Source organism: Larimichthys crocea, chromosome III, assembly GCF_000972845.2.
Source record: "Larimichthys crocea isolate SSNF chromosome III, L_crocea_2.0, whole genome shotgun sequence".
NCBI classification, from domain to species: domain Eukaryota; kingdom Metazoa; phylum Chordata; class Actinopteri; family Sciaenidae; genus Larimichthys; species Larimichthys crocea.
Window position 1 is genome coordinate 7,501,016 of NC_040013.1, and position 12,495 is coordinate 7,513,510.

At 40.9% G+C, this 12,495-nt stretch overlaps 1 protein-coding gene across 10 annotated transcripts in view; it reads left to right on the forward strand.

Moving 5' to 3' along the window:
- Positions 1-8,040: 8,040 nt before the first annotated feature.
- The window catches only part of slc24a2 (solute carrier family 24 member 2), a 43,827-nt gene continuing 39,372 nt past the window's right edge, over positions 8,041-12,495 (forward strand). For 3 of the 10 annotated variants that reach the window (XM_019279418.2, XM_019279419.2, XM_019279416.2), the window contains exons 1-2: positions 8,044-8,922; positions 10,131-11,199. In XM_019279418.2, the coding sequence (XP_019134963.1) occupies positions 10,297-11,199 (903 nt within the window). In that variant the 5' untranslated portion in view covers positions 8,044-8,922; positions 10,131-10,296. Of the gene's footprint in view, positions 8,923-8,985; positions 9,294-10,130; positions 11,200-12,495 lie in introns of those variants that run through there. The other 7 variants (XM_019279411.2, XM_019279415.2, XM_019279412.2 and 4 more) reach the window with 6 other exon arrangements.

A 12,495-nucleotide genomic window follows, 5' to 3' on the forward strand; every position in this document is an offset into this window, starting at 1 on the left:
CATATAACCCCCCAGAAAGCTTACATGGGTTTTCCCCGGGTGCTCCGGTTTCCTCCCTTATAAAATATACCTAAATAAAACAAAATCACAGAACAATACAAAACTTCTTTAAGTGTTTTAGTTCTCAGTTATGACTTTAAAATTATCTTTTAAATATGTATATAGTTATTTTTTATGTTTATGTTTGCACCTATCTGTCATGTCCCTTTCCTTTCTGTTTCCCTGAGTACTGTGTACATGGTTGAACTGAAAATGAAACCCACTTGACCTGACTTGGATGTAACTGGATGCCACTAAGTCCTCTAAGTTAAGTTGCTTGTATATCATGAAAGCATACTTGTAGTGGCACTCACAAAAAATAGAAGTAGAATAAATGACAGGTTAGTTTAACCTGTTCTGTATAAATGTAACTTTGCATTAAAGATGAAACACTTTTTTTTTTAAATCAGATTTTAATCTGATCAAGTCAAACTCTGTTTTTTGTTTGTTTCTTTTTCAGTGAGTGTATCCTTAAATAGTACTGATAAGCTGTCTTTTATGCGACTGTCTAAAATTCAGGTTCTGGCATGAACCAGAAGAAAACGGGCGACATTTGCGGCTTTCCCCAGAAAACACAGATGAGCCTCCTCACAGTTAATTTTTGACATGTTGCAGCACACCTGCATGTGCAGAGCCCTAATTAAATGGGATTTATTGTGCCTTTGTTTTTCCTGCTTGACACTAAACACTCAACAGGAACTCATCAAAACAACCAAGGAGCAATGTGAGTTACCCAAAAAACAATGTATGAATTGTCCAGTAGGTGGCAGCAGTGATTAGATACCTGGTAGTTCACAGGATGGTACTGTGAGTAGGAAGTCTGTCATTCAAACTTTGGACTGGAACACAAATATCACAGTATATTGTAATACGTGTCTGTAAGTTTAATTAACTTGTGATGGATATTTAATGTATCTATAGACAGTGATGCACATCACCCATGGAGTCCCCTTTAGTTTCAGCAAGGCCCCATCAACTTATGTATTTGGAAAGATATCATTAACCATAAAAATAGGAGCTCTCTGAGAGTTTCCTAAAGCAAGCTTTTTTTTGTTGTACGGTGTTTGATTTTAAGTCAATTGAAGATATTTTCTTTTCAGTTTAGCCTAAAACCCCAAAACATTGAAGACATTCTTCAAAAGTAATGTTCATTCCTCAGTTTCTCAAAAGGATTAATGCTTTTTTTGTTGTTGTTGTTGTTATTTTTCATTTTGCCCCCCCCCCCTCCCCACCACCACCAAATGCTAGTTTATCCAAACTGTCATAATCAGCATTCATTCAAGAAAATCATCCAGTTGACGGCCGCTTAATAATCTACAGCATATGCAACGTTGCTCTAAAAATGAGAGAAATGGCTCAAAATGGCTCCCTATGAAAGAGATGCTGTGTCACAGACAGACGCTTGCCAAGCTCAGCCAACAGATGGTGAACTTGGCATCTTCTTTAGATGAAGCATTTGGCGAAGGCAAAGTTCAGTGACAGCACACGGCCCTGAACAGTGTGTTGGCACATTACATATTGGTTTTAAGGGCATGAAACTAACTGACTGGTTTTATCCTCAACTTAGTCTGAACTCCTTGGGGGCTGCATTAGTTTTTTGACAGTTCACTTGCACTGTTCTTTTGTTGATAAATCAATACTCCTTTGATATTGCTTAAAATGATACTAGTTACTGCTTTGATACTTAGAATAAATACGTTGTCTCTTACATTTGGCCAGTTATCCCTTTTCCCCAATTCTGTGGTACATCAGCAAGATTTGGACTTTTTTGTAAATGTGCAGCAAGCATAAAAAACATGAGTACCTGCAGGGCCGGTTTTTGCTATGGGCATTGTGGGGACCACAGACCACCCAGGGCATAAATGTAGCCAGGACTGCCTCTGAGTACCTTCAACACACACTGTCACTGTTTTTTGATTGCAAACTTTTTTTATTACTGGTGATCTGTAGAGCTCCAAGCTTGTTCAACATGTTCTTTTATAGGATAGGATTTGATTAAATCCAGACATGACACGACCTGGGATTAACCCATTGTTCACCAAAATCAAGGTCTTATTTTTTTATAAAGGGTGCCAAAGAGATTTGAGCTGACACTGAGGTGCACAGACACACACACAGACGTCCAAATAATTAGTAACATCTGCAGGCAGCCTGTCTTAATCCTGTCAGAAGTAATTACTCTAAAACGTCTCAATCGAATATTCAATTTAGATCTCAATCCAACAAATTATCAATAAATTCCCGATCATAAATGAAGTTTATTTATTGCAAATCCATCTGACTTTACTCACATTTCAAGGAGCCCCATGACACCCGCAGCCCCACCACAGTCCTGACTAGTCAAAGATGAATCATATCACCTTAAGTGCACTTGATTACGCAAGCCTCTCCAACCCCCCCTCTCCACATCTCCTTGGGCCTTCTGTGTAATCTGCTGAGATTTAAACCTGCTGCTCCTGTTTAATAAATCCACTGCGATTAAAATAGGATTACAGCTCTGCTTTCGCCCTTCCTAATGACATCAGAGCATGAAATATTTTTTGACTTTTTATTTTATTTTTATTTTTAGTTATCTAGTTTTTGCCCCCAGCTCCCTCATTCCTCCCTCCTACATATCATAACCAGACAGGCAGCAATGATTTTCAACCCCCCCCCCCCCAAACCTCATCCCTGCATTCCCAGCAGGTCTGCCCATCTGTGGGACTGTTGACATAAGGATTAACCTTATAATGCAGCACACATCCTGTATCAATGCTGTCCTCCATCACATCGGACTTCTCAATGACAGATAACAGTCAAAGAAAATATGCTCCAGTGTCAGGTTGTTGCTGAAATCACCTTTACTAATACAAACGTCTAATCTTTCAACGTAGCAATCAATACGACTCCTTTGTCTTTGCTTGGCATTGTCCTGCAATGGTTAAATGCAAATGGTCGCAAAAGCCAAAGATTGATTGGATTTTGGGACAGCTAAGCTCGTGACCCCAGCAGAGAAATCTATTTAAGATAACGTATTCATCTTCAGTCGAATGTAAAATGCTGATGTGGAGTTTTTATTTGTTTTGTTTTGTTTCTGTTTTATCCTGGAGTTCCTGCAGAACTTCCAGTGTGTACTGAGGACATAAAGCGATCAAGTATTTAATTATTCCAAGTTTAGCATCCTGACAAACTCTCTGTCATTCCCACTCTGTGCCCTGTACACCTGTTCTTGCACTATGTAACTTTGCACTGCGGGTACAATCTCCCATGAGAATTATGTAATGCATTAAGTCACAGACTTATTTCACTTATTCTGGTGAAACTGGGTCATATTTTATGGATAAACCATTTCTGGTTTTGCCTCTGATGTCCTCTGGCTGCTCTGCATCAACTACTCTGTGATTTGCAAAGTTTCCTCATGAATAGTAAAAAAGAAAATGCTGCGAACTATCAGAATCAAAATCACTTTTATTCGGCAGGTATGTGAATGCACACGAGGAATTTGACTTTGGTTTCACTCTGCTCTCTTTGTACAAGCAGATAGAAAAGACATAGACGTAAACAAGAACAAAGACAAAGCTATGTACATGTAAAACAAGGTGTTATTTGTATATATATATATATATATATATATATCTGTGTGTATAGACAAGGATTTTTTTCTCTTTAGTGCAATGGTGCATAGTATATAAATATACAGTGTATAAATATACAGTGTATAAATATACAGTAGATATTTTACAGGCGATGTTGCATTTGTGTCCGGTTTTTAGCTGTTCATCACAGAGACAGCCTGAGGGAAAAAAGTGTTCTTGTATCTGGATGTTTTGGTGTACAGAGCTGTTTGTGTACAGTTTGTGACCAGGGTGTGTTGGGTCTGCAGAGATGTTACCTGCCCGTTTCCTGACTCTGGACAGGTACAGGACCTGGATGGAGGGCAGGCTGACACCAATAATTTTCTCTGTAGACCTTATTGTCCGTTGCAGTCTGTTCTTTTCCTGTTTGGTGACCGATCCAAACCAAACGGAGATTAAAGAGCAGAGAACAAATTGAATGATGGCAGAGTAGAATTGTGTCAGCAGCTAAATTTGTTAGCCAGGATGCTCGGACTGTGAGCTCAGCACCAGGGGAGTGTTTGTGTTTGTACCTCACACGTTTTGGACCACCGGTAACCTGAGGTTTTTGGACCCAGGCTGCAGGGAATGCTGCAGTGGATGTCTCTCTAGACATAATGACAGAGGTGAACAGACCAAAGGGGACAATGGCAGATGGCAAGAAGAGAAAAGTAGAGAGTGACAGAGCAAGGACATGTGAGTCTGGGATTGACTTTTAATTCTTGGCGTGAGCTTCATGAAATCAAAGGCCACCTCCCTGACTGTGAAGTGAAGCCTTTACAGAGATGCCAAAAACTGCAGTTCCTCAACTGGCCACTCAAGGCTGGCTACAGAACATGTCAATCTCCATAAGTGACTGACAGTTAGGTGCCATTACAGACGGCTTGTTTGAGCATCCAGGCATCATTCGGCTTGCTTCAGGTCCACCGATGATCTACATCTTTGCTGATTTCTAGAGCCAGGAGGCGGAAGAGGCAGTACTACCAACATGATTGGTTGATTAAAGTATTCCAAAACAATAAATGCAATAATACATTTCAGCAAAAAAGACAGCAGATGAGTTAAATGATTTCTACACGTGAACATATCCAGAGTAAGAGATTAAATTCTCCTTAAAATAGGTTTGGAGGGGCTGATTGGATTCATTACCTCAGTATTTTAAATCCTCCCAACGCTCAGCATTTACACGGACCACCTGTAAAAACAGGGTTTTCATATCTAATCAGCTCCAGCACTTAGTAATCAGCCCTGTGGCTTATCAATTCATGAATCTCTTTAGTGGCACTGCTGCTAAAATGAATATTCAAATCCAGCCCAGTTTTTAAGCTAAAATGGTGTCTCTCACTTTATCTTTGAACAATCTTGCTTTTGTCTTATAACTCATGGACAGACCATCTGTCTTTTGGAATACATTTACTCAGCCCTTTCAACCCTTGGTGTTGCTACTATGAAGCTTTCAACATCTAATCCCGAGCAAGTCTCTTAGAAAAAGCTTATCTTGGGACTGTCTAATTTCACTACTTTCTTCATCTGCAGTCTACAGGACCAGACAGCTATTGGCATTAGGTATTGATAAAAATGACTTGTTTAATAGTGCTAATTCAATACATTGCTTCAGTCAGTTGTGCTTCCCTCTTCACCGGAAAAACTTGCTTCGTTATCATCCTGTCTACCCCCCGCCGCCCGTGCCCCAATGCTGACAAATCCATACAACTATGTGGGACACAAAGGCTCGGATTTAGCTGCCAGGCCAAAGCGAGGCCGGGCCGAGTGGGGGCAGGGCCAGCATGGAAATTTCTGTTGTGTTTGTAACAGCACAGATTTAAGACAAATCAAAACAATTCCCACTATCACCCCTCCAAACCCCGTTCCTCGCCACCACAACCCACATGACCTGTGACCAGTCATCACTTTTATGCAGGAAACGTAGCCAGATCAGGAGTGGTCAGTGCGGTGATGTGGGTGAGGCTGTGTGTGCACTGGGGGCCATTGTTGAAAAAGAGCTGACAGCCTGGATGGGAACTCATTTGATAGGCAAAAGTATTGACAAATCTAATTTGAAGTGTTATGGTTGCAGGCTCAGAATGCGCTTTGTGATGATGATGATGATGATGATGATATGGACTGATCACATACATGCGCTCATACAGCTAAACATATCATTTCAAACAAAAGGATCAGCTATTGTGACAGCCTTGTGTGTGCTATGGAGTCAATCCAACTTCTTGATTTACTATCACATTTCCCTGAGACCGGGTGTAAAAAAACCTGAAATCAATCACAACTTTGATTTATGCTAAAAAAATTTCTATTTGTTAGCCAGTAGTGATATCATTTAATGTCTTGTTATGTTTGACCGAATGTCCTCAAATCTTCAAACTCCCCAAAATATTAAATAATGTACATTTGAGGACCTTGTTAATGGTTGATTAACACGATAGTTGCAGATTTATTTTCTTTCAGTTGACTAATTAGTGAATAATTGCACCTCTAATATAAACCTGTACTTCCATTGAAGCAGCAGAGATTCAGATATCCTGAATTTTATCCCCTTGAGTGTTAGTCGAGCTCCAAAGATTCTGGATCCTACACTTCCCATAATGCAACTCAATAAAATCTATAATTGCAGGCTTGCTGTTAAACATTTTAAGTCGAGCTCACCATGACATTATGAGGGTTATTTTTTTAAACTTTGGAAAGCTCCCTCCAGAGCTACTTTAGACATTATATAACTGTTTTCACATGATGAGTAGTACTATGACAAGTTGATTGAACTTCATGTGTAAAGTCAATGATGTAGCCTACTTATGTGCTCATTCACCAATCACATCCGCATTTTGATCAGTTTGACGGGATGGCCATCAGTTTGTTCAGTGCGAATAGCAATAGACAAATGCATTATGGATGTAGTGAGGGAATCCAACTCAAATAGTCTTCTGGGCTTTAGAGTGTGACAGAATTTCAGGACTGAAGAGTGCTGTTTGGTCCTGCGAGAGGAAAGATGATTATGATTGACATTAGACAGAGGTGAAGTCTTCATGTTTGAAAGAACAGTTAGGCATTATGAGAAATACCCTTTGCTTTGTTGCCAAAGCTTGGGCGACAAAATCAGTACCACTGTTGTATAGGTCCAGTAGGCTACCGCCAGCAATCAGTTAGCTTGACCTGTTGCCCAGCAACCAATAATGACAACACTTGAGGAAGTCACTGCTTCTCGCTGAGACATAGTCTGGTACATAAATCTTCATAAAACAGAAACTTGTCTTTTTAACACTTCATTTTACACAGCGTGTGTAGATAATAATATATTCATTATAAGGTCACAAAAACATAATAATTCTTAGTTATGTGTTTATGTGTATCTTCAATTTCTGCCATATTCTGTAAAATGTTTTATTAATGTGCTCCTCATATGGGGCGGCAGTAGCTCAGTCCTCCTGGGCACTGCCGAGGTGCCCTTGAGCAAGGCACCGATCCCCCACAACCGCTCGCTGGGCGCTTCTCAGGGGGGCTGCCCATCACTCCACCATCTCTCTCCACATTTGCATGTCTATGAGCCCTTGTACTGCATGTGTGTGTCTGGGTTAAAATGCATGTCAAAATAAAATAGAGTGAAAAAAGAATTTCCCCATTGAGGGATTAATAAAGTATGGGAAAAAAAAAAGAAAAAAGAGCCCCCTAAATCTTACACACTGGAGCTCTACTAGAAAACTCAATATGAACCACAACAGATAGTAGTCACAAAACATCTTACTTTTCAGACCTGAGGTAAGTTAATGCTGTCATCCTCTGAATTTCCTGTTAGGTAACAAGAGGCAGCTACATTGGGGAGGAGATGGGAGCAGAGCAGAGGAAGAGGGGCCAATCAATGAGGTCATTGAATCATGATTTATTATACAGCACCAGGCCATAAATGTCACACATACTTTGTCACACTGTGTAGAGATTGCATGTCTGCATCTGTCCAACACGGTTTGTCCTGTCCACTAATGCTAAGTGGTTGGGAGGCTTTATCTGACATGAGCAGGGAAACATGGTAACCCGGGGGGCTGTAGGGGTGATGGTTATGTCGGATGAAGGCTCAGTTGGCATATTCAAAATGAAGCCAAGAGATACATGTGTGCATGTCATACAGAGTATGCATGACCTTTTAATGTTTAGTCCAAACTGAAAAAAATAAATAGGTAAAAAATGTAAATAAATAAAATTGAATAGTTTGACATTTTGGGAAATATGCTTATTTGCGTAATTGGTATAACTAGTGACACCTGTGTTGACTCTATTATTTCATATTTAAATGGCTGCTGTGGAAAAGGTCTATTAGTACAGTGCCAAAAGAAGTTAAATTCCAGGACATCACCGCACCACACCAAGAAATAGTCCCTTCCACAAACGTTTTTATTTCATTTTTTTGTAAGAAATAAGAAAACGAGATACAATTAATGAACACTGGATTTGCTGGCAAGCAGATCTTGTTACTTTCTCACACAGTCTCTATTTTCTGTCCCTATGCTAACAAAGATGCAGATACAGTAAGGGTCTTATCAAACTCTTGACAAGAAAGCAAGTGTGCAAATTTCCCAAAATGTTAAAAAATAAAAAAATCAACTTTAAAATGAAATATTATATTCTAGGTGTAATGATGCAGAATTTGTCAATGATGCTGCACACGAGTGTCTCTGAGAGAGGGATCCAGCACGTTGCACATAACCTTGAAATGACCTAAGGCGTGCGCATAAATCAGCAACTGAGCCGAAGCTTATCCACCTGTTCCGTCATCAGAGAGGAATATAAAAAAAATAAAAAAACAAACAAACAAAAAAAAAAAACAGTGGAAATACTGCCTTTGCTGCGTAACCACGGCAACTCCTCCCTCAAAACGCAGCATCACCAAAGCCCCCACCGCGTGAACCCAGCAGGAAAGGATACGCTGTCTGCTGCTTACCTGGCTTTATTAATAAACCAACCGGGGTCACGTGGTCAGCCCAGCCCTGCACACTGTTCTGCTACAATAGCAAGGTTTTTTTTTTTTTTTTTTTTTACCTTCTCTCCCTTCATCCGAGACGAGAGGGATGCTGCCGCTGCTGTGAGGGAGAGAGGTGAGCGCAGTTGGAAAAGCATTTTTTTTCTCTCTCTCTCTCTCTCCTCCATCCAAAGCTCCTCCTCTGTCGTCGGAGAGCGGAGACCGGTCACATTTTGCTCAATGAGAGCAAGAGGGCACCGGAGAGGATTTCCTTAATTTCAACCTGCTGCTGTGCCGTGCGGCTGTTCTCTCTCGCCTCTGTCAAAGGTAAGGCATGACTCCGTCTGCAGCCACTCCACGCGTCATGCGCCTCGCCAGGGAAACTATTGTTGGGGGGCTGTTTTGGTTCGGCTGATGATGGTTAGCTGTGTGCGTGCGTGTGTTGTGTGATGCTGATGATGATGATACAGCTGAAAGGGCGAAGGCATTATTGAAGGGCACACGGGGGGAAAGAGTTTAGACAAACCGTGAAGCTTGGACGCAGCAGGCTGTGCATCAGTGACAAGTCAGACAGGACCGGACGTGTTTTTATCTGGTTTTACCTGAGCAGCAGCGTCATAGAATTTACCGATTTCCACTGACTGCAGCCAAGTGATGTCCGTAAACCGTCGGCCTTCCTATTCCGTGTTATTTTGCAGGTAAAAACAGCAGTTTTTCCGATTCTGACTGCAGGGTGTCACTAGTCAACATTAAAATAGTTACACAGGCAGATGATTCTGCGTGGTTTAAGTTTTTCCGTCTGTTTGTTGTATCTCGTGCTTTGAATTGATCGTGAATTACTTTGACATTGTGAATTACTGAATTCAAAATACACTTAATGGTTTGCAGCTAATGTAAATCTGAGGCCACATAATGACCCCAAAGGACTATTTCATCTGAATTACACATGAATGTTCAAACTTAACATGTTATAAATTCTTCATTTATTTTTTTATATTTGCCTTTTTTTTGGTCTGAAGAGTGTTGTGTGAGAGTGAAAATAGTGACATCAATTATTTAAAAACTCCAGATATGCACTAAATGTGCATTTTATTACGAGTATTGTAGCATATTGTAGTGTAGCATATTTGTCATTTGTAAGTTCATTTCTAAATATCTGCATGTAGTTACTTTTGGCAGTGGTCAGGAGCAGATTAGGCTTTTCCACAGCAGCAATAGTTATTGGCTAATCTAGCTGCTGTTAATTATGTTCTTTTATTTAAAAATTTCTTATGAAGAAAGGCAAAAAAAAAAAAAAATGTTGTGTACATTGTGCATTACCAGCTCAATTCAAGTCCTAAAAGCACCAAAAGCGCACATTTGAAAATCTGCATTATTCAAATGTTTTTCATGATGGATACCTATCAGTATAATTAAGAAAGATTGACTTTGTTATGATTAATCAACTAATTGTTTAGTTCATATTTCGTTGTTCATTTTACGCTCTTGAGTTCCTTTCCTGCCTTAATTATTATTTTTCTTTTGACATTGTCCAGCAGAGGCTAATATGAAGACATCATTTGGAAAACCAGACCCTGGAGAGCACCTACAATCTTTTCAACTCATTTGAAACGGAAGACAACGCCATGCACTGTTTCCGGTAAAACCGGCTCCCTCCCTCCTTCTACCTAACCTTTCAGAGTGTGGACAAGCTGCACAGACATGAGTTCAGATCAGCCCTCCATGGATTCACTAGAGCGAAGGCTCACGTTGGGTGCTGCCTGTAAGCGGCATGGCCATCGGTGTCTGCGGAAAAAGCTGAGGCCAGTGCGAATCTTAGGGTTCGTCTTTAGCCTGGTGGCCGTAAGTGCCGTCTCCTTCAGTGCCTTGACCTGGAGCTCAGGGGGTCTCAGTGAGCCAGTGCTCCCCAAGGAGAGCCTCCACCAGTCCACCCCCCACAGGACTCTTCTTTTCACCCAACCTCAGAGGGACCCCAATGTGTCAGCTGACATGCCAATAGCCATGAAATCTACAGCAAATAGCAACGAGAGCCAAGGGGAGTACCCGCAAGACATTTTCACCCTTCAGCAGAGGCGCCAAGGAGCAGTTGTCCTCCATATGTTCGGCATGATCTACATGTTCATTGCCTTAGCCATAGTGTGTGACGAGTTCTTCGTCCCAGCACTGACAGTCATCACGGAAAAGCTGGCCATTTCGGATGACGTAGCTGGTGCCACCTTCATGGCGGCAGGTGGCTCAGCCCCAGAGCTCTTCACCTCCATCATTGGCGTTTTCATCTCACACAGCAATGTCGGTATTGGAACCATCGTGGGCTCAGCCGTCTTCAACATCCTCTTCGTGATTGGGATGTGTGCCATCTTCTCCAAGGAGATCCTCAACCTAACGTGGTGGCCACTCTTCCGCGATGTCTCCTTCTACATCCTGGATCTGATCCTGCTCATCATCTTCTTCCTGGATAACATCATCTCCATATGGGAAAGTCTGACGCTGCTCTCAGGCTACGCCGCCTACGTGATCTTCATGAAGTTCAACAGCAATGTTGAGAGCTTCGTCAAAAATTGCATGAACAAGAACCAAGTGGTAGAAGTGGAAGTTCAGCCCAAGGTGAGTTGGCTTCTTCACCTGAATTTATTTTTCTTCCACTTCTCTTCACCACCATCTCCTCTGACAATCCAATTTTATAAATTGTAAAATGTCAGACTATGAGAAAGAGTAGTAATGAGTTTTAGTATTTTGACTAATAGAAATGACCTTCCATGTCTCCTCTGGCATGGAAACACACTCATCCTTTTACACGCAGATGAAGTCAGGCTTTCTTTGATTGTTTCAGCTGAGCCAAAAACAAAATCGTGACATGCTTCTCAATTCCATGCATCATTTTTTTTTCTCATCACCTTAATGACCATTTTCAAACGAGACCTGTGTCTCACAGATGTTCCGCTCTTTTAGATCATTGAACATCCAAGAACCGAACATATGTTGACTGAGAACGAGGGGGAAAAAACAGAAACTCTTTGGGTGTTAAGTATGGAGTACTTTCAACAACTGAACTGCCCATTGTGCCTTAATGCGGTTCAAGCGATGCTGCACAGAGCTGGCAAACAGTATTCCACTGTGGGATTAATAAAACACAGTCAAATGTGTAATTCTGGGTTAAGCTCTACAAATTGTGTCCGACAAACAAATCCCTTGGAAAATCTCAGTAGTTTTTTTTTTCTTCCCAAGTTAAAGATTTCCCACACAAATACTGTTTAAATTGTTGCATAAAGACGTAAACCACCTACATGATGAGGTGAACCACAGACAGTAAATGGCTTCAGAATGGTTGCGACAGTCTTGTTTTTGTTCCACCATCTTTGCTCTCAGGGGAGGTTCTTCATGTACAGTCATTCAGTGCAATATTTTACATTTTGCTCAGTAGCGTAAACAGTGAATACTCCTTAGTTAAAAATAACAGAAATCGTTGTGTTACTTCACATAACAATCGCTACCTCAGTGACACTTGAGGGCAAAAGACACTGCAGTGCAATTTGATACTGGTGTAGAGATTATGCGGACGGATTTAGATTTCTTTTGTGACATGAAATGGAAATTAAATTTTGAGAAAGTTGTACTGTAAAGCTTTAATTAAATCTGGATTTATTCTAAGTACATAAAGGATATCTAAACTGCAGGTTAGACAATATTGGTTGGTGGGGGGACTCTCGAGGAAGCAGACGTCGCCATTTGTTATGCAGCGTGTAAACCAAAAATGCTCAAATGAAAGCCTCTCTTCATTTAAAAAAAGCACCCATGAAAATAGTCGGTAGGTCCTATTTCTGTCATTCTAATTTGATTTATGTCTTACGTGCAAGAAAAGAGTGAAAACTGAGGTGCACAGGCTGAGTGCCAGAGAAGACT